Below are 23,064 nucleotides of genomic sequence, written 5' to 3'. Positions count from 1 at the left end.
TGAGAAAGTCGTGGATAGCACGTTCAGTGAGTTGGTCACACCACAGATAAAAATTACTGAGGGAGATAGTGAATGGGTGACCAACAGACAGAGGAAGAGTAGGAAGGCAGTGCAGGGGTCCCCTGCGGTCATCTCCCTCCAAAACAGGTATACCGTTTTGGATATTGTTGGGGGAGATGGCTCACCAGGGGAAGGTGGCAGTGGCCATGTTCATGGCACCGTGGCTGGCTCTGCTGCACAGGAGGGCAGGAAAAAGAGTGGCAGAGCTATAGTGATAGGGGACTCGATTGTAAGGGGAATAGACAGGCGTTTCTGCAGACGCAACCGAGACTCCAGGATGGTATGTTGCCTCCCTGGTGCAAGGGTCAGGGATGTCTCGGAGCGGCTGCAGGACATTCTGGAGGGGGAGGGTGAACAGCCAGTTGTCGTGGTGCATACAGGCACCAACGATATAGGTAAAAAACAGGATGAGGTCCTACAAGCTGAATTTAGGGAGTTAGGAGTTAAATTAAAGAGTAGGACCTCAAAGGTAGTAATCTCAGGATTGGTAACAGTGCCACGGGCTAGTCAGAGTAGGAATGACAGGATAGCTAGGATGAATACGTGACTTGAGAGATGGTGCAAGAGGGAGGGATTCAAATTCCTGGGCCATTGGAACCGGTTCTGGGCGAGGTGGGACCAGTACAAATTGGACGGTCTGCATCTGGGCAGGACTGGAACCAATGTCCTAGGGGGAGTGTTTGCTAATGCTGTTGGGGAGGGTTTAAACTAATGTGGCAGGGGGATGGGAACCGATGCAGGAAGTCAGTGGGAAGTAAAGTGGTGACAGAAACAAAAGGCAGTAAGGGAGAGTGTACAGAACATGAACGGACAGATGGTCTGAGAAAGCAGGGCAAAGACCAAGGGAAGTCTAGATTAAACTGCATTTATTTCAATGCAAGAAGTCTGATGGGCAAGGCAGATGAACTCAGGGCATGGATGGGTACATGGGACTGGGATGTTATAGCTATTACTGAAACATGGCTCAGGGAGGGGCAGGACTGGCAGCTCAATGTTCCAGGGTACAGATGCTATAGGAAAAATAGAGCAGGAGGTAAGAGAGGAGGAGTTGCGTTCTTGATTAGGGAGAACATCACGGCAGTAGTGAGAGGGGATATATCCGAGGGTTCGCCCACTGAGTCTATATGGGTAGAACTGAAAAATATGAAGGGAGAGATCACTTTGATAGGATTGTACTACAGACCCCCAAATAGTCAACGGGAAATTGAGGAGCAAATATGTAAGGAGATTACAGACAGCTGCAAGAAAAATAGGGTGGTAATAGTAGGGGACTTTAACTTTCCCAACATTGACTGGGATAGCCATAGCATTAGGGGCTTGGATGGAGAGAAATTTGTTGAGTGTATTCAGGAAGAATTTCTCATTCAGTATGTGGATGGCCCGACTAGAGAGGGGGCAAAACTTGACCTCCTCTTGGGAAATAAGGGCGGGCAGGTGACAGACGTGTTAGTGAGGGATCACTTTGGGACCAGTGATCATAATTCCATTAGTTTTAAGATAGCTATGGAGAATGATAGGTCTGGCCCAAAAGTTAAAATTCTAAATTGGGGAAAGGCCAATTTTGATGGTATTAGACAGGAACTTTCAGAAGTTGATTGGGAGAGTCTGTTGGCAGGCAAAGGGACGTCTGGTAAGTGGGAGGCTTTCAAAAGTGTGTTAACCAGGGTTCAGGGTAAGCACATTCCTTATAAAGTGAAGGGCAAGGCTGGTAGAAGTAGGGAACCTTGGATGACTCGGGAGATTGAGGCACTAGTCAAAAAGAAGAAGGAGGCATATGACATGCATAGGCAGCTGGGATCAAGTGGATCCCTTGAAGAGTATAGAGATTGCCGGAGTAGAGTTAAGAGAGAAATCAGGAGGGCAAAAAGGGGACATGAGATTGCTTTGGCAGATAAGGCAAAGGAGAATCCAAAGAGCTTCTACAAGTACATAAAGGGCAAAAGAGTAACTAGGGAGAGAGTAGGGCCTCTTAAGGATCAGCAAGGTCATCTATGTGCTGAACCACAAGAGATGGGCGAGATCCTGAATGAATATTTCACATCGGTATTTACGGTTGAGAAAGCCATGGATGTTAGGGAACTTGGGGAAATAAATAGTGATGTCTTGAGGAGTATACATATTACAGAGAGGGAGGTGCTGGAAGTTTTAACGCGCATCAAGGTAGATAAATCTCCGGGACCTGATGAAATGTATCCCAGGACGTTATGGGAGGTTAGGGAGGAAATTGCGGGTCCCCTAGCAGAGATATTTGAATCATCGACAGCTACAGGTGAGGTGCCTGAAGATTGGAGGGTAGCAAATGTTGTGCCTTTGTTTAAGAAGGGCGGCAGGGAAAAGCCTGGGAACTACAGACTGGTGAGCCTGACATCTGTAGTGGGTAAGTTGTTAGAGGGTATTCTGAGGGACAGGATCTACAGGCATTTGGAGAGGCAGGGACTGATTAGGAACAGTCAGCATGGTTTTGTGAGAGGAAAATCATGTCTCACGAATTTGATTGAGTTTTTTGAAGGGGTAACCAAGAAGATAGATGAGGGCTGTGCAGTTGACGTGGTCTACATGGACTTCAGCAAAGCCTTTGAAAAGGTACCGCATGGTAGGTTGTTACATAAGGTTAAATCTCATGGGATTCAAGGTGAGGTAGCCAATTGGATACAAAATTGGCTTGACGAAAGAAGACAGAGGGTGGTTGTAGAGGGTTGTTTTTCAAACTGGAGGCCTGTGTCCAGCGGTGTGCCTCAGGGATCGGTGCTGGGTCCGCTGTTATTTGTTATTTATATTAATGATTTGGATGAGAATTTAGGAGGCATGGTTAGTAAGTTTGCAGATGACACCAAGATTGGTGGCATTGTGGACAGTGAAGAAGGTTATCTCGGATTGCAGCGGGACCTTGATAAATTGGGCCAGTGGGCCGATGAATGGCAGATGGAGTTTAATTTAGATAAATGTGAGGTGATGCATTTTGGTAGATCAAATCGGGCCAGGACCTACTCCGTTAATGGTAGGGCGTTGGGGAGAGTTATAGAACAAAGAGATCTAGGAGTACAGGTTCATAGCTCCTTGAAAGTGGAGTCACAGGTGGATAGAGTGGTGAAGAAGGCATACGGCATGCTTGGTTTCATTGGTCAGAACATTGAATACAGGAGTTGGGATGTCTTGTTGAAGTTGTACAGGACATTAATAAGGCCACACTTGGAGTACTGTGTACAGTTCTGGTCACCCTATTATAGAAAGGATATTATTAAACTAGAAAGAGTGCAGAAAAGATTTACTCGGATGCCACCGGGACTTGATGGTTTGACTAACAGGGAGAGGTTCGATAGACTGGGACTTTTTTCCCTGGAGAGTAGGAGGTTAAGGGGTGATCTTATAGAAGTCTATAAAATAATGAGGGGCATAGATAAGGTAGATAGTCAAAATCTTTTCCCAAAGGTAGGGGAGTCTATAACGAGGGGACATAGATTTAAGGTGAGAGGGGAGAGATACAAAAGGGTCCAGAGGGGCAATTTTTTCACTCAAAGGGTGGTGAGTGTCTGGAACGAGCTGCCAGAGGCAGTAGTAGAGGCGGGTACAATTTTGTCTTTTAAAAAGCATTTGGACAGTTACATGGGTAAGATGGGTATAGAGGGATATGGGCCAAGTGCAGGCAATTGGGACTAGCTTAGTGGTATAAACTGGGCGACATGGACATGTTGGGCCGAAGGGCCTGTTTCCATGTTGTAACTTCTATGATTCTATATAAATACTGTGGCTACAAGAGCAGGTCAGAGGCTGGGTATTCTGCAGCGAGTGACTCACCTCCTGACTCCCCAAAGCCTTTCCACCATCAACAAGGCACAAGTCAGGAGTGTGATGGAATACTCTCCACTTGCCTGGATGAGTGCAGCTCCAACAACACTCAAGAAGCTCGACACCATCCAAGATAAAGCAGCCCGCTTGATTGGCACCCCATCCACCACCCTAAACATTCACTCCCTTCACCACCGGCGCACTGTGGCTGCAGTGTGCACCATCCACAGGATGCACTTCAGCAACTCGCCAAGGCTTCTTCGACAGCACCTCCCAAACCCGCGACCTCTACCACCTAGAAGGACAAGAGCAGCAGGCACATGGGAACAACACCACCTGCACGTTCCCCTCCAAGTGACACCATCCCGACTTGGAAATATATCGCCGTTCCTTCATTGTCGCTGGGTCAAAATCCTGGAACTCCCTTTCTAACAGCACTGTGGGAGAACCGTCACCACACGGACTGCAGCGGTTCAAGAAGGCGGCTCACCACCACCTTCTCGAGGGCAATTGGGGATGGGCAATAAATGCTGGCCTCGCCAGCGACGCCCACATCCCGTGAACGAATAAAAAAAAATGTGAGTACCTACCCATTATCCCTACTCTGTCGCCTTTCACTCAGCCAACTTCCTAACTAAGGAACTTGATGGAAATGTTTGCATATTGTGAATACCCTCCATTTTCATCATTTCAAAAAAACTTTTGCAAACTCTTCCAAAATTACTTTCTAATATTTGAAAATTTTTTTGTTTTTCGGTGTTGAAGTAGTTATTACCTCAGGATGAGATTATTCGTTGTTTGCTGCAGACCACAATGCTTAAAACAGGCAAAATATTGACATAGCATTTCAGTCCAAGGATATAATAGAAAAATTGACACACATACCATAAAGACTCCTAAGAAAATGTACGGGACCCAGCCAAAATCTGTTATAACCAAAGTCCTTTGTATGCCCACTAATATAGAAACCTGCTTCATTGTGCTCAATACAGCCACTGGTATGAAAACTGTTTGGTGATTTCGAAATCAAATGTTTGAATCTCTCCAAATCAGATTTCCACCCTGCCACAGGACTGGAACAGCCCTATCAGAGTCACAAATGACATCCTCTGTGACCGTGGTGCACTATCCCTCCTCGTCCTTCGTGACCTCTTCGCTATCTTTGACAGTCGACCACATATACACTTACAACATCCAGCTCTACTTCTCCAACACCATTCTCGACCCCTTCACTGCCTCTGTGCGGTCAAACTCCTTGTCCAACATGACACGAGGAAGTTAAGACCCATCCAACAAGTTAAACATTGGGAAGACCAAAGCCATCATCTTTGGACCCCGCCACAAATTCCGTACCCTCACCACCGATTCCATCCTCCTCCCAAACCAATGTCTCAGGTTGAATCAGACGGTTTGCAACTTTAGCTTCCTATTTGACTTCCGACCATATAGTCTCTCCATCACGAAGGCCGCCTTCTTTCATCTCCATCGCCCGGCTCAGTCCATCTGCCACCGAAAGCTCCATCCCTGCCTTCATCGCTTCAAGCTCCAACTATTGCAATGATCTCCTGTCCGAACTCCCATCCTCCACTCTTCATAAACTCGCTGACCTACATTGGCTCCTGTTCGCCCAATACCTCAAATTTAAAACCCTACATGACCTCTACTCTCCCTATCTCTGTACCTCCCCAACTTCAGGCGTACAACCCTACAAGAACTCTGCATTCCTCCAACTCTAGCCTCGTGCATCCTCCACTTCCTTTACCACACCACTGGGTCCGTGCCTTCAGCCACCTAGACCCTATGCTCCAAAATTTCCTCCCCAAACCTCTCTGACTCTATCTTTCAGTCCCTGCCACAAACTCCATTCCCTAGCTGCTGACTCCATCCCTCTAACTGGCCACTGTCTTAGGCGGAACTATGCAGTTTGCAACCTTGGCACCTATTTGACCCTGAGATGACCTACCGACCACAAATCCACTCCATCACCAAGACTGTCTACTTGCACCTCCATAACAATCGCCCTTCTCTGCCCCTGCTTCAGCTCATCTGCTGCTGAAACCCTCATCCATGCCTTTGTTACCTCTAGACTTGACTATTCCAATGCTTTCCTGGCTAGCCTCTCATCTTCCACCCTCCATAAACTTGAGCTCACCCAAAGCTCTGCAGCCCGTATCCTAATTTGCACCAAGTCCTGTTCACCAATCACCCACTTGCTCGCTGACCTACGTTGACTCCCTACCCGGGAACACCTCAATTTTAAATTCTTATCCTTGTTTTTAAATTCCTCCATGGCCTCACCCCTCCCTATCTTTGTGACCTCCTCCAGCCCTACAACCCTCCGAGATCTCTGCGCTCCTCCAATTCTTACCTCTTGTGCATCCCCGATTTTAATCACTCCACCATTAGTGGCCGTACCTTCAGCTGCCTAGGCCCTAAGCTCTGGAATTCGCTTCCTAAACCTCTCCGCCTCTCTCTCCTCCTTTAAGACGTTCCTTAAAACCTACCTCTTCAACCAAGCTTTTGGTCACCTGTCCTAACAGCTCACGTGGTTCGGTGTCAAATTTTGTTTGATTAACACTCCTGTGAAGCACCTTGGAATGTTTTACTACGTTAAAGGCACTATATAAATGCAAGTTGTTGTTTCCTCCTTTAAGAGCATTCTTAAAACCCACCTCTTTGACCAAGTTGTTGTTGTTAGATAAAAAGCAAAATTTTAGTTAAGTCAGTTTGGCTAGACCAGGGCCCAACGGGATACTTCCTAGGATCCTGAGGTAGATCTGGGAGGAAATTGCCGTTAACCTAGAAATTATATTTCAGGGCTCTGGAGTATGAATGTATGTCAGAGGGCTGGATAGTAGTCAATGTAGTACTCATTTTAAAAAGGGAGACCGAACTAATTCAAGTAATTACAGGCCAACTAGCTTAACATCTGTGGTCAGGAAAATTTGAGCATCTTTATACTAATAATAAAAATAGCATGTATCTAGAGAAGAAGAAAAATAGAAGTAGCCAATGTGGAATTCAAATTGGACAAATCATACCTGACAAACTTCATAGAATTTTGTTACACTTAACTTTAGGCAAGCCATTGACAAGGTAGTACAAAAAAAGATTAAGGGGTACAGAATTAAGGGGGGGGATAGCAAACTGAATTAAAATTTGGTTACAAAATGAGGAAACAGTTAGTTAAGATAAGCTTTTCAATGTAGTTGGAAGAGGGTGGTCATGTCCCACAGGATTTAGTTCTGCAGTCACTTCTGTTCACAGTGCACATCAAATGATTTAGATATAGGTCTTGGGGGAGTGGTGTGGAAATTTGAAAATTATACCAAAAGAGGACATAGTTAACTCGTAAGACCAAAGAAAGCTGCAAAGCGATATTGATAAAATGGGGGAAATGGGCTAAAAATTGGCAGATGGAATTCAATGTCAGTAAGCGTGAGGCAATACATTTTGATCAAAAAAATAGCAATTATTATATTCTGAATAGAAACTCAGTGCTGTGGAACAACAAAGGGATTTGGGGGTACAGGTTCACAGGATATAAAAGGCAGCAACTCAGGTTGAAGACACTGCTTTAAAAAAAACTAATGCAATTCTAGGTATTTTAACAAGATGTATACAATGTAAAAGCCAAGTAATGATGAGCCTATATAAACTTTAATAAAGAGGCAAGAGAGCAGGACCCGAGAAAGAACTTTGCATTTTATCGTTCGCTAAACAGTTAAATAGCCTTCAAGCTTAAAAAAACAATTTTATGTAACTGTTAGCTAACATGGCAGGACAGCTGGGACCCGTCACATGCACATCCTGTGCCAAGTGGGAACTCCAGATCACTGTGTGTCCTGGAAAACCACATGTGCAGGAAGTGCCGCCAACTGCTCAAGCTCAGTTTCTGAGCTTGAGGGGCAGGTGGTGTCACTACAGTGCCTATGGAAAGCTGAGAGTTTCATGGATAGCACATTTCAGGAGGTGGTCATTCCGCAGCTACAGAGTTTAGGAGGAGAGGGTGTGGATGACCACCAGGCAGACGTGGAGGAATAGGCAGGTAGTGCAGGAATCCCCTGGGAATGTCTCATTCACAAACCGGTATTCAGTGTTGAATACCAATGAGGGGGGAGTGCAGTCAGAAGCAAATCCACAGCACCATGGGACACTCGACTACACAAGAGGGCATAAGAAACTAACAATACAGCTGTTTAGGGGATTCAATTGTCAAAGGGGCAGACCGGCATTTTTGCAGCCGCCGCGTGAGTCCTGCATGGTGTGTTGCCTCCCTGGAGCCAGGGTAAAGGATATCATTGAAAGGGCGCAGATCATTTTGACGTGGGGTAGGGGGAAGGGAGAGAGAAGAGGAGGGAACAGCCAGAAGTCATGGTCCATGTGGGAACCAATAATGTAGGAAAAGGATTGAGGTCCTGTCGTCTGGGTTTCAGGAGCTACGAGGAAATTAAAAAGCAGGACCTCAAAAAGGTAGTAATCTCTGGATTACTCCAATTGCCACATGCTAATGAGTATAAGAATTGTAGGATAAGGCAGCTGAATGCATGGCTGGAGAAGTGGCGCAGGGCATTGAGACCAGTTCTGGAGCAGGGTGAACCTGTACAAGCTGGATGGGTTGCACCTCAACAGGGCTGTGACCAATGTCCTTATAGGAAGGTTAACAGTGCTTTGGGGGGAGGGTTTAAACTAATTTGTCAGGGGGATGGGCACCAGAATCAAACATTAAAAAGGAGAAATAAGGTGCACAGAGGACTGGGAGAGACAAACAACACAAGAGTAAGGAATAGTTCAGAAATAGGAGGGGGGCAAATGCGAGGCAGCCGAAAATGAGCTTGGAGTGCACGTGCGTCAATGCACGTAGCGTAGTAAAATAAGTTTGGTGAGCTGCAGGCACAAAAGTTGCCACATTAGACTATGATATAGTCGCAATATGTGGAAGGGCAAACAAGGTAAGGAAGTAAACAATAAATGGGAGGATACTGAGAAGTGTAGAGGATCAAAAGGGACCTTGGAGTGCATGTCCACAGAAACCTGAAGGTAGCAGGACAGGTAGATAAAGTGGTTAAAAAGGCATATGGGATACTTTCTTTTATTGGCCGAGGCACAGAATATTAGAGCATGGAGATTATAAATGCATAAAACGTTGGTTAGGCCACAGTTACCACATTACAGGAAAGATGTGATTGCACAAGAGAGGGTACAGAGGAAATTTACGAAGGTGTAGCCTGGGCTGAGAATTTTAGCCATGAGAAAAGATTGGATAGGCTGGGGTTGTTTTCTTTGGAACAAAGGAGGCTGAGGGGAGATTTAATTGAGGTGTATAAAATTATGGCGGGACTAGATAAGTGGATAGGGAGGATCTATTTCCCTTAGCAGAGGGGTCAGTGACCAGGGGGTATAGATTTAAAGTAATTGGTAGAAGGAATAGAGGGGAACTGAGGAAAATTTTTCCCCCCCAGAGGGTGGTGAGGGTCTGGAACTCAGTGCCTGAAAGGGTGGTAGAGGCAAAACCCTCAACTCATTTAAAAAGTACTCGGATGAGCACTTGAAGTGCGGTAACCTACAGGGCTACAGACCAAGTGCTGGAAAGTGGGATTAAGCTGAATAGCTCTTTTTCGGCTGGCACAGAAACGATGGGCCAAATGGCCTCCTTCTGTGCCGTAACTTTCTACGATTTTATGAATAACAGAGACCTGGTTCAAAGAAGGAGGATTAGACACTAAATATTCCTGGCCACAAGGTATTCAGGAAAGAAAGGGAAGGAAAGAAAGGAGGTGGGTGGCAGTATTGATCAAAGAAACTATTGTAGCACTGGAAAGGGATGCTGTAGTTACAATTAAGGAATAGAGGCACTATTACGCTACTGGGTGTATACTATAGGCCAAATAGTGGGAAGGGGGTAGAGGAGAAAATTTGCAGGCAAATTACAGAAAGATACAAAAACTGTAGAGCAGCGATAATGGGGGACTTCAATTATCCCAATATAGACTGGGATAATAACAGTGTAAAAGACAAAGCGGGGGGAAGAATTCCTGAAATGTATACAAGAGAACTTTCATGATCAGTGTGTTTCCAGCCCAACAAGGAAGGAAGCAATGCTGGATCTAGTTCTGGGGAATGACAAATGGAGCATGTTTCATGGGAGAGCATTTGAGGAACAGTGTTCATAATATTAGGTTTAGAAAGTTATGGAAAAGGACAAGGAACAATTAAGCATAAAAAGGAGGGCTAATTTCAGTGAGTTAAAAAGGGATCATGCCCTCGTGGATTGGAATCAATAACTGGTAGGCAAAACAGTAATTGAACAATGAGAGGCCTTCAAGGAGGAGATGGTTCAGGTACAGAGTGGACACATTCCCATGAAGGGAAAAGGAAAGACGTCTGAAGCTAGAGCTCCCTGGATGACTAAAGATAGAGATTAAAATGAAACAGAAAAAGGAGGCTTATGACTTACACAAATCTTTGAAGGTGGCAGGACAAGTTGAGAAGGCTATTAAAAAAGCATATGGGATCCTGGGCTTTATTAATAGAGGCGTAGAATACGAAAGCAAGGAAGTTATGCTAAACCTTTAAAAAAAACACTGGTTAGGCCTCAGCTGGAGCAGTGTGTTCAATTCTGACCACCACAGTTTAGGAAGGATGTCAAGGCCTTAAGAGAAGGTGCAGAAGAGATTTACCAGAATGGTACCAGGGATGAGGGACTTCAGTTATGTGGAGAGACTGGAGAAGCTGGGGTTGTTCTCCTTAGGGAGGTGAAAGTTAAGAGGTGTTCAAAATCACAAACAGTTTAGATACAGTAAATAAAGGGAAACTGTTTCCAAACTTATGATATACTTTTTTTTGACCAATGTACAATTTCACTTGCCAGTTCTCTGCCCAAATTCATAAAAGACCTTAATTCATCTGCAACGTCAAATTGTACTTTTCTCTTTTGTCAAAAAATCTCAAGTTTGCATTGGTTTTGATATTTGTATCATTGACATAAATTAGAAACAATAGGGGTCCAAGCAGGCCATTGTAGGTCTCCAATCAACAGCTTAAGTCTGACATGACAACGCTGACAGGTACTATTTCCTTGCTTTCAAACCACATGCTTTATCCTGGATTCCTGTGGCTTTTAGTTTAAATATCAGTCTTTGGTATCAAACATGAAAATCTTTCTGAAAGGCGAAATAAATTATATCATAGGGAGCTCTCTAATCCACAATATCCTCAAAGTCAATGATATTTAGGATGTTTACCTAGGAACATAGAAATTGCTAGATAAATATAGACCTACATCTAGTTCTCTTTCTACCTTACTGGTTATCGCATGAAACAATAATAGTTGTTGATTAATAATAGTAATCAATTTCTATCAATTAGCCTACAACAGACCCATACATGAAGCGAGGAAAACTCGCAGTGGTAGAAAGCTTTGGGAACTATAGATCCAAAGTCACCTTTGTCCCAAGCATGCTACACTTACCATATGCCATGTTTCAAATCACTCATATAATGTATCCCAATCCATATAATCTAATTTACATTTGAATGAATCAACACTGCCAGCTTCCACTGTCTCCCCAGGGAGCATGTCCAGGTTTGATAGCATAGTGGTTATGTTACTGGACGAGTAATCCAGATGACTGGACTAATAATCCGGAGTCATGAGTTCAAATCCCACCACGGCAGCCGGGGAATTTAAATTCAATTAAATAAAATCTGGAATTAAAAAACTAGTATCAGTAATGGTGGCCATGAAACTACCGGATTGTCGTAAAAACCCATCTGGTTCACAAATGCACTTTAGGAAAGGAAACCTGCAGTCTTTACCCAGACTGGCCTATATGTGACTCCAGACCCACACCAATGCGGTTGATTCTTAATTGCCCTCTGAAATGGCTTGCCAGCCACTCAGTTGTACAATCTCGCTAAAAAGTCATAAGAATAAAACCGGACGGACCACCTGGCATCGGACCACGAGGCACCGGACACGACAAAGGTAAACCGAGCCCAGTCGACTCTGCAAAGTCCTCCTCACTAACATCTGGGGACTTGTGCCAAAATTGGGAGAGCTGTCCCACAGACTAGTCAAGCAACAGCCTGACATAGCCATACTCTCAGAATCATACCTTTCAGCCAATGTCCCAGGCTCTTCCATCACCATCCCTGGGTATATCCTGTCCCACCGGCAGGACAGACCCACCAGAGGTGGCGGTACAGTGATATACAGTCAGGAGGGAGTGGCCCTGGGAGTCCTCAACATTGACTCTGGACCCCATGAAATCTCATGGCATCAGGTCAAACATGGGCAAGGAAATCTCCTGCTGATTACCACCTATCACCCTCCCTCAGCTGATGAATCAGTCCTCCTCCATGTTGAGCACCACTTGGAGGAAGCACTGAGGGTAGCAAGGGCACAGAATGTACTCTGGGTGGGGGACTTCAATGTCCATCACCAAGAGTGGCTCGGTAGCACCACCACTGACAGAGCTGGCCGAGTCCTGAAGGACATAGCTACCAGACTGGGCCTGCAGCAGGTGGTAAGCGTACTAACACGAGGGAAAACCGAATTGACCTCGTCCTCACCAATCTACCTGTCGCAAATGCATCTGTCCATGACAGTATTGGTAGGAGTGACCACTGCACAAGTCCTTGTGGAGACGAAGTCCCGTCTTCGCACTGAGGACACCATCCAACATGTTGTGTGGCACTGCCATCGTGCTAAATGGGATAGATTCAGAACAGATCTAGCAGCTCAAAACTGGGCGTACCTAAAAATGAGGTGCCAACTTGGTAAAGCTACAACTCAGGACTACATGCATGCTAAAGCAACATGCTGTAGACAGAGCTAAGCGATTCCACAACCAACGGATTAGATCCAAGCTCTGCAGTCCTGCCACATCCAGTCGTGAATGGTGGTGGACAATTAAACAACTAACGGGAGGAGGAGGCTCTGCAAACATCCCCATCCTCAATGATGGCAGAGTCCAGCACGTGAGTGCAAAGGACAAGGCTGAAGCGTTTGCAACCATCTTCAGCCAGAAGTGCCGAGTGGATGATCCATCTCGGCCTCCTCCCGATATCCCCACCATCACAGAAGCCAGTCTTCAGCCAATTCGATTCACTCCACGTGATTTCAAGAAACGGCCGAGTGCACTGGATACAGCAAAGGCTATGGGCCCAAACAACATCCTGGCTGTAGTGCAGAAGATTTGTGCTCCAGAACTAGCCATGCCTCTAGCCAAACTGTTCCAGTACAGCTACAACACTGTCATTTACCTGACAATGTGGAAAATTGCCCAGGTATGTCCTGTCCACAAAAAGCAGGACAAATCCAATCCGGCCAATTACCGCCCCAGCAGTCTACTTTCAACAGTGCTATCAAGCGGCACTTACTCACCAATAACCGGCTGACCGATGCTCAGTTTGGGTTCCGCCAGGACCACTTGGCTCCAGACCTCATTACAGCCTTGGTCCAAACATGGACAAAAGAGCTGAGTTCCAGAGTGAGGTGAGAGTGACTGCCCTTGACATCAAGGCAGCATATGACCGAGTGTGGCACCATGGAACCCTAGTAAAATTGAAGTCAATGGGTATCAGGGGGAAAACTCCAGTGGCTGGAGTCATAACTAGTACAAAGCAAGAGGGTAGTGGTTATTGGAGGCCAATTATTTCAGCCCTAGGACATCGCTGCAGGAGTTCCTCAGGGCAGTGGAGGCCCAACCATCTTCAGCTGCTTCATCAATAACCTTCCCTCCATCATAAGGTCAGAAATGGGGATGTTCGCTGATAATTGCACAGCATTCAGTTCCATTCGCAACACCTCAGATAATGAAGCAGTCCGTGCCCGCATGCAGCAAGACCTGGACAACATCCAGGCTTGGGCTGATAAGTGGCAAGTAACATTCGCGCCACACAAGTGCCAGGCAATGATCCTCTCCAACAAGAGAGAGTCTACCCATCTCCCCTTGACATTCAACGGCATTACCATTGTCTAATCCCCCACCATCAACATCCTGGGGGTCACCATTGACCAGAAACTTAACTGGACCAGTCACATAAATACTGTGGCTACAAGAGCAGGTCAGAGGCTGGGTATTCTGTGGCAAGTGACTCACCTCCTGACTCCCCAAAGCCTTACCACCATCGACAAGACACAAGTCAGGAGTGTGATGGAATACTCTCCACTTGCCTGGATGAGTGCAGCTCCAACAACACTCAAGAAGCTTGACACCATCCAGGACAAAGCATCCTGCTTGATTGGCACCCCATCCACCATGCTAAACACTCACTCCCTTCATCACCGGCACACCGTGGCTGCAGTGTGTACCATCCACAGGATGCACTGCAGCAACTCACCAAGGCTTCTTCGACAGCACCTCCCAAACCCATGACCTCTACCACCTAGAAAGACAAGGGCAGCAGGCACATGGGAACAACACCACCTGCACGTTCCTCAAGTCACACACCATCCCGGCTTGGAAATATATCGCCGTTCCTTCATTGTCGCTGGGTCAAAATCCTGGAACTCCCTACCTAACAGCACTGTGGGAGAACCTTCACCACACAGACTGCAGCGGTTCAAGAAGGCAGCACACCACCACCTTCTCAAGGGCAATTAGGGATGGGCAATAAATGCTGGCCTCGCCAGTGATGTCCACATCCCACGAACGAATAAAAAAAAATGTTCCATAGATTTACTACTCACTCATTGAAATAAAGTTTCTGCAGATTACTTTTGAATTTATCCAACTTCCAAGCTTTATCCCACTTTTGGTTCTACTGTTCTGGACTAGGCGAAACAGCTGATTATGGCTTACATGATCGAGTTCCATAAGAATGTTTTCACTGTACACCTGAAGATTTGCTCCAATAGTATAGGTGCTTTCTTACATCGACTCCCGCATCCAGTTTAAACAATTCCCCACCATTCTATCTACCTATTCTGATTCCTTCATAACAATAGCCAGTGTCCCACAAAACTTCTTCAGAATACGGAGATATAAGGCATTGACACATGGGATTCATTAGCCTTTTTTCCTTCAACTTACCAACTATCTGGCCACACTTGTTTCAAAATCCTCTGGCTATTGTTATGAAGGAATCAGAATAGGTAGGCAGGGAAGACTCAAGAACACCTGGAACATTTGAACAGTTTTATCCTGTTCAATGAATACTTTGAGTAAATATTTGTTTACTTCAATGGAAAGGAAAATTTTGTCAAGGTGTGTAACGAGCGGCTGATCCGATGCCACCAATTTTCCGTCCGTAGCAAAGTTGAAAGTTAACCCCTTATTTCTTAAATATGTCAACAGGGTAGCCTAAAGAGGTCAGCTAAGACAATGGCTGAATCTGTAAAAGCCATCCAGTTCCAACTTAGCAAACTTAACATTTCTTCCATCGGATGAGGGAGGCTAGGATATAATCACCTACCTCAGTCTCTAACTCCAACTTTGCCAGTATACTAGACAGAGTTTCAGACCAATGACAAGAACCATCTGGCATATGTAGCAGACTCACCTATAATGATCAGATAACAAAGCACTGACAGATACCAAGGACGTTTACGATTGTAATGATTAGGGAGTTAAACCAGACTGCAATATGCTTGGTCTTAGTTTCACATGTAAGCTCTCAAGGTATTGTAAACAATGATTGTAATGTATTCAAATTAACAGCATACATGTTTTATGGTCACTTACTTAGTAAAGAGACTAATTCACACATCTACAGAGGACAAAAATGTGTATGCAGATGCTACTTCTAAGGGACTCTACAATGGGCAGCATGTTGAACAAGGGAAATGGTTCGTGCACGTGGAAGAGTTAAATACCAGTTACATGAAAGCAAGACATGGAAGACTCACAAGAACACCTGGAACATTGTGAACAGAACAACTCTGCTTTTGATGATTGAGCTACCAGCTGGTAATCCTTAGTCTTTCACTGAAGTCTGTGCAAAAAACAGCCAAACTGCAGCTTGCCAGTAAAAATAGAGGCACAAATCAAGGCCTTCCGGAAACTTAATACTAAGATCTGGCAGAGCCAAGTGGAGAAAAGGAATGATGAAAAGGTTTCTCGATCAAAAACCTGGAACACGAGTTTCTTTACATAAAGAATTATTACGGACAAAAGTCAAGTCAGATGTGCATCTGACCTGGATGGGTTAATATATGTGGGAAGGGAAAAATCATTACAATAGAATGATGCAGAGGTTCCTTGAAAGGGCAATGCCCCAAATAAAATTTATTGGCTTAAGAGAATACTTATGCTATGTGGAGAATAATGAAAGCTTTATGCTCCATAACAAATGACTGCATATCCATTTCATTCACATTGCCAGATAAATCTATTTTTATAAGATCTTTTTAGAACTATCCAAATCTATTAAATTTTATAATTGTAGTTTGCTGTACTACCTCTATATAAAATCCAAATAATGAATATTTGTATGTACAATAAACTGAGGTAAAAAAACACAAATCACATGATAAATCATGTAATTCCTATTGCCTAGTTTCATATTTAAAGGATATTTTATATTTTGGTTACTGAAATTATTTCAATTTGAAAATTTCAAAGCATAAACATTCCAAACCTGTGCCACCATGGACTAGCACTTATATCATCACCAACTGCACTGGAACTAAAACCACAGAAAACCATTAAACCCTCTTTATTCAATTAACTGCCTAATTCCTTATCAAGTGCAAATGAATCTGATAAGAACCACTCACTCACCATTCTTCATTATGTGTTTATATAGTATATGTAAAATATAATTGTCATATTTACCTTAATAAAGTCTTTGATAAATTGAGCTGCCTTCACACCAGTTTCTACATTGAAACTGATATCTACTTTGACTTCTGTCTCCTGGTCAGTCAGTTTTATAATTGGTACCTATAAAGTTGAGAAATTTTTGAATCAAGTATCACATTGAAGTAAATAGTTCTAAAATGATCAGACATTCTCCTGAGTAACCTACTGTAGCTTTGTCAAGTACTTTAATAGAATATGGTTCAGCAATATTCCTTCTTCGTAGTGCTTGCTCTAACAGCTGTAGAGGTGGGTTCTTCCATTTCCCAAAAACTACCAGGTCTATGTCACTGTAAAGCAGAAGACAATAGGAAAAAATTACCACTATGCTCATAACTTGCAGGTCAAAAGAGTTAACATTCTAAACTTGCATGAATGATTGGTATTGCTATTTACATAATAGTGGTACACAAAGCAAGCCAGCACAGTTTAGTATTTTTTGTGAAGACCAGCCAGCTGGAAACCATAGGCTCAAAAGTGGATACAGTTCTTTTCTTGTGAATACTCAATACTGGTTAAAAGAAAACTGGTTATATATGCCTTCCTAAATTTATTATCCATTTTTGTTAAAACCATTGAACTTCAAACTGATCTCGGCTAGCTATAAGAGAATTGAGAACAAATTGGTTCTTGCCTTCTGCCTGGCTACCCCCTCCCAAGGTCAAATGGGCCTTTTGCAACCATTAGATCAAATAGAAAACCAGAAAGTGGCAGTTTTAAATGATAGCAATTTGAAGTCTTAAGAACTCATGGGTTCAGCATAGGATACTTTATTTAGATCTGGATTCTGAACGGGATCTTGATAAATTGGGCCAGTGGGCCGATGAATGGCAGATGGAGTTTAATTTAGATAAATGTGAGGTGATGCATTTTGGTAGATCGAATCGGGCCAGGACCTACTCCATTAATGGTAGGGCGTTGGGGAGAGTTATAGAACAAAGAGATCTAGGAGTACAGGTTCATAGCCCCTTGAAAGTGGAGTCACAGGTGGATAGGGTGGTGAAGAAGGCATTCAGCATGCTTGGTTTCATTGGTGCATGCTTGGTTTCATTGGTCAGAACATTGAATACAGGAGTTGGGATGTCTTGTTGAAATTATACAAGACATTAGTAAGGCCACACTTGGAATACTGTGTACAGTTCTGGTCACGCTATTATAGAAAGGATATTATTAAACTAGAAAGAGTGCAGAAAAGATTTACTAGGATGCTACCGGGACTTGATGGTTTGATTTATAGGGAGAGGTTAGATAGACTGGGACTTTTTACCCTGGAGAGTAGGAGGTTTAGGGGTGATCTTATAGAAGTCTATAAAATAATGAGGGGCATAGATAAGGTCGATAGTCAAAATCTTTTTCCAAAGGTAGGGGAGTCTATAACGAGGGGGCATAGATTTAAGGTGAGGGGAGAGATACAAAAGGGTCCAGAGGGGCAATTTTTTCACTCAAAGGGTGGTGAGTGTCTGGAACGAGCTGCCAGAGGCAGTAGTAGAGGCAGGTACAATTTTGTCTTTTAAAAAGCATTTGGACAGTTACATGGGTAAGATGGGTATAGAGGGATATGGGCCAAGTGCAGGCAATTGGGACTTGCTTAGTGGTATAAACTGGGCGACATGGACATGTTGGGCCGAAGGGCCTGTTTCCATATTGTAAACTTCTATGATTCTATAAGTTCCATGTTGGAACAACCTGAAGAACAAAAGGGTGCATCTTCCAGACACCCCTTATGAAGAACAATATGGGGTGCTCCACGGCCTTGCATATCACAGGGTGATGAGCAGAAATCGCAGCAATGAGAACTCTCAGGAATACTTGACTTTGCATTCAACTTGCAGCACCTGAACTACAAGAGAAGGGCTAATAGATCATGCAGCAAGAGATTAGAATGGTGGCCCCAACCCTAGAGAATCAAATGTTTCCATTTGGCATTACACATTTTCAACGTAGATGCTATCCTAGAATCCAGCTTGCTAGTTACTACTGACTGCTGGAACCTTCCAGCCTGGCACACTCAAAAACCATGCCATCAAGCAGAAGTGCTGCAATCTGTCATGTCTGATTTGTCCATTCAGCTCAGTCAGTAATTTTCCACTATACAGGATCCATTAACGCTCATCAGTACTCAGAGCAAGCACAGAATGATGAAAATCCTCCTCCGGAATTTGACAACTGATTTGTGAAAGGAGAAATTGAAAGAAGGCATACACGATTCTCCCTTACTAAGAATTAAATAGCCCGTTCAGGACTCTGCTCTAGACAAAATGAAACTTGTTCTGGAAAATACCCTTGAAGTCTACCTTTGGGAGATATCCTAGGAAAGTTCCTGGAGGAATATCTACTGCAGCCACATTATGGCATCCATCAACCCATTTGGCACTCTCACTATGTACTGTGCTGAGGGGTCCAGACCCTTCTGCCTAAATCAGTGCCAGATGTGCACACGTGTCCATGAAAGATCAGGGATCAAACTTCTTTTTTCTTCTCCCCTCCAGTTTATGTAGACCACTGTTAGTCCATACTAGAGAACAATGTCCGGCATCTAGTTCTCAAAGTAGTTGAGAACCAAAACACTGACTGCAATGATTTGCAGAGATATTCCTGTGGGGATGTAAGCTAGGAGATGGAAGTTAAGAGCATAACATGCACAATTCCCCCACCTCTCCAAGTAAACGTATAACCTGCATCCACTTCTTGGGCAGGCACTATTAATCTTACCTTTGATGGCTACTCAGGATAATAAAAAAAGTTTCACTGACCGCTGCAAGGAGGTTCAACTGCAGGAATTGCATAAGTCACCATGCATGGAGCACAACGTAGATAGCTGCCATCAATAACTCCAATACAGGTATGTACTGCTGTGCTTGGAACTCACATTCAGAATCAAACACTATGCCTGGATGACCTTGCAGTTTGCTAGTAATCCATCATGCTTGTGTCTGTCTGGAAGTGGCTATTATGACAAACATCTTTTGAGGGTTGCAGCTAAGATTTCTCCCCACTGATGATCAAACCCAGGCACTGCACCATTGGTTTGAACCCACTTCCTTACAGATGTTTTGCACCCCAATTCAAACCTTGTGAGGATAAGAGGATCTCTGTCTTTGGATGAACATGGACATTGCAGAGCCTTGATGGTTACACCAAGTATGACGTAAATATTCTGCAATGCTTTTCACAGCTTTACAGACTCCCAAGTACAGTCTTGCCAGAGAACATGATTGCAATCGTCCTCCATTACAGCTCATGGGGCAACCCAAAATCCTAGGCCAGTAAATCAGCAGACTACCATCCCATTTACTTGGCTGACTGGCCAAGGCAATCGCTATTGGCCTGGGTGCATGTACTGAATCCAAGTTACATAGATGCAGATTAAAGCTTTAGGCATTTAGTAAAGATGACAGTCAGTAGAGCAGCTTATACTAGGTACTTGCAAAGTCACTGCAGCAGGGAAATCCTGATGTCGACATCAGCCCCCAAAACACACTTTAGTTGTGGATCAGGTAACCATCTTCAATGTTTCTTAAAATTTGAATATGTTCATAATGCATCCGGTTATTGAAGGGCATGAAGCAGGGCAAGACTAAACAGTCTTATTGACAGTCATTACTGAAGACCTCTTCTCATCTAAAGGAAAGCCCACTCAGCCTTACCAGCCTAGGACGTGCAAAAAGCTTAAAACCACAATGTTGTTAACGATCACAACTTTACGGCATTGAAGGAAAAAACCTAAAATTAAAAATCATGTCTGCTTGCACCAAATTAACAATGGTCGAGATTACAGCCAACAAGTGGAAAGCAACTAAAGGATGCAGTCCCAGAAGAGGCCTTGTATAAGGGAATGAAAGGGGAAGTCTGACTTAAATGGCTACATTGTATGATTAACTTTTGGCATTGCCACTGCAATCAAACTCTTATTCCCACCCTAAATGATACTATCTTTGTGATCCATCTTGCAACACTATTGTAACAAAGGGGGCAGGTGCATGACCTATTGCCAGGCCACTACCAATGCCCTTTGTAAGCAGCCAGACTGCCTAGGCATAACGACTCATTCTGTAAAGCTCAGATTGGAAACTGAGTAGAGCTGAAATCAGAACTGTGTACGCTCCCCTCAGTTCCATCATGCTGCCCAGGGGACCTAAACTTATTGAACAGAAGTTTTTTTTTTTTAGGTAATTTCTTTCTATCTTATCTTCCTCCCTAAAAAGAGATTGCAAATCCTAATCAAAAATGGTGGTGTCGAACAAATTAGTAAAATACGCACTCCACTACAGCCTTTCAACTCTTTACCAAGAATATTTGAACAGCCTGAACTTTCCTTCGTACTTGACATGAAAATTATTTGATCAGACTGATGGAATTCCTTCACCTTGCATGAATACAGAAATGTCCCTCATTAAAGGATTTATTTTAATTAAAAAGTACATTAAGGCAAAGAGTGAAAATGGTATCAGAAGCTAAAGTATGTCAAGTCATAAAGTGTGTTTCCATGATTGCTTACAAGTGACCCACACCCTATAAACAGGCTTATACAACTGCTTTATTTATTGTCAGCTGTGGCTCAGTGGTAGCACTCTCACCTGAGTCAGAAGGTTGTTAGTTCAAGTCCCACTCCAGAGACTTGAGCACATAATTTAGGCTAACACTTCAGGGCTGTACTGAGGGAGTGCTACACTATTGGAGGTGCCATCTTTCAAATGAAACATTACACCAAGGCCCCGTCTACCCTCTCAAGTGGATGTAAAAAAATCCCATGGCATTATTCAAAGAAGACCTGGCCAATATTTATCCCTCAACCAACATCACTAAAACACAGATTGCCTGGTCATTATATCATTGCTGTTTGTGTGGCCTTACTGTGCATAAATTGGCTGCCACGTTTCCTATATTACAAAAGTGACTACACTTCAAGAGCGAAAGTACTTCATCAGCTGTAAAGCGCTTTGGGATGTCTGGAGGTTGTGAAAGCCGCTATACAAATGCAAGTTCGTTCGTTCTTCTTTCCTGGGTGTTAGTATTAAATTTACTACATTGAAACACTTCCAGAAAAGATACTCCAAAACAAATTCTTTAATGAGTACAATTAACTTACTGGCATTTGTTTGAGATTACGAGCATGCTAATACTGATAATGTTCACCTACCTAGTTGGAAGATACAGTCCTGTACTGAAACTCCCAAAAATCTGAACCTGTAGACAAAACATACATGTATCATTCAGTACAAAAGATCACATTTAATTATTTAGGCTACACAACTACAAATTTCAGTTTGTCATTTTGCTATACGTCATTTATTGAATGTGCAATACCTTATCAATTTGAATTCATGGATCATAGGAGAGGTTTACTCTGTTGGGAAAAACTAAGATATTTTGCATCCGTTTTCACTGTATAGGACACAAATAACATGCCAGAAATAATTGTGAATCAAGAGGTGAAAGGGAGGGAGGAACTCAAACATTTACACAATCACCAGGAGAAAGGGTTTTGAAAAAATTATTAGAACTAAAAGCTGACAAGTTCCCAGATCCCGATGGACTTCATCCTAGGGTCTTAAAAGAAGTGGCTGCAGAGATAGTAGATGCATTGGTATTAATTTTCCAAAATTCCCTAGATTCTGGAAGGGTCCCATCAGATTGGAAAATAGTTAATGTAACTCCTCTATTCAAGAAAGGAGGGAAAACAGAAATCAGGAAGCTACAGGCCAGTTAGCTTAACATCTGTCATAGGGAAAATGCTAGAATCTATTATTAAGGAGGTTATAGCAGGGCACTTAGAAAATCTCAATGCAATCAGGCATCGTCAACACGGCTTTGTGAAAGGGAAATCATGTTTGACTAATTTATTACAGTTCTTTGAGGAAGTAACAAGCAACATGGATAAAGGGAATCCTGTGGATGTGATGTACTTGGATTTCCAGAAGGCTTTTGACAAGGTGCCACATCAAAGATTACTACACAAAATAAGAGCTCATGGTGTAGGGGATAACATATTAGTATGGATAAAGGATTGGTTAGCTAACAGGAAACAGAGAATAAATGGGTAATTTTCAGGTTGGCAAGATGTCACGAGTGGATTGCCACAGGGATCAGTGCTTGGGCCTCAACTATTTACAATCTATATCAATGACTCGGATGAAGGGACCGAATGTATGGTTGCTAAATTTGCTGATGACACAAAGGTAGGTAGGAAAGTAAGTTGTGAAGAGGACATAAGGAGTCTGCAAAGGGCTATAGATAGGTTAAGTGAGTGGGCAAAAATTTGGCAGATGGAGTATAATGTGGGAAAATGTGAAATGTGGGAAATTGTCCACTTTGGCAGGAGGAATGGAAAAGCAGTACATTATTTAAATGGAGAGAGATTGCAGAACTCAGGTACAGAGGGATCTGGGTGTCCTAGTACATAAATCACAAA

The 23,064-nt window shown here is 43.5% G+C and overlaps 1 protein-coding gene across 5 annotated transcripts in view; it reads right to left on the bottom strand.

The window, feature by feature from the left end:
- The window catches only part of tent4a (terminal nucleotidyltransferase 4A), an 89,074-nt gene that overhangs the window by 28,969 nt on the left and 37,041 nt on the right, over window positions 1–23,064 (bottom strand). For all 5 annotated transcript variants that reach the window (XM_068001914.1, XM_068001915.1, XM_068001916.1 and 2 more), the window contains exons 3-5: window positions 21,793–21,839; window positions 16,822–16,942; window positions 16,629–16,736 (exon numbers count right to left, since the gene is read on the bottom strand). In XM_068001914.1, the coding sequence (XP_067858015.1) occupies window positions 16,629–16,736; window positions 16,822–16,942; window positions 21,793–21,839 (276 nt within the window). The remainder of the gene's footprint in view (window positions 1–16,628; window positions 16,737–16,821; window positions 16,943–21,792; window positions 21,840–23,064) is intronic.

This window comes from Heptranchias perlo, chromosome 2, assembly GCF_035084215.1.
Source record: "Heptranchias perlo isolate sHepPer1 chromosome 2, sHepPer1.hap1, whole genome shotgun sequence".
Lineage (NCBI taxonomy): Eukaryota > Metazoa > Chordata > Chondrichthyes > Hexanchiformes > Hexanchidae > Heptranchias > Heptranchias perlo.
This window is presented reverse-complemented; position numbering and strand designations above follow the sequence as displayed.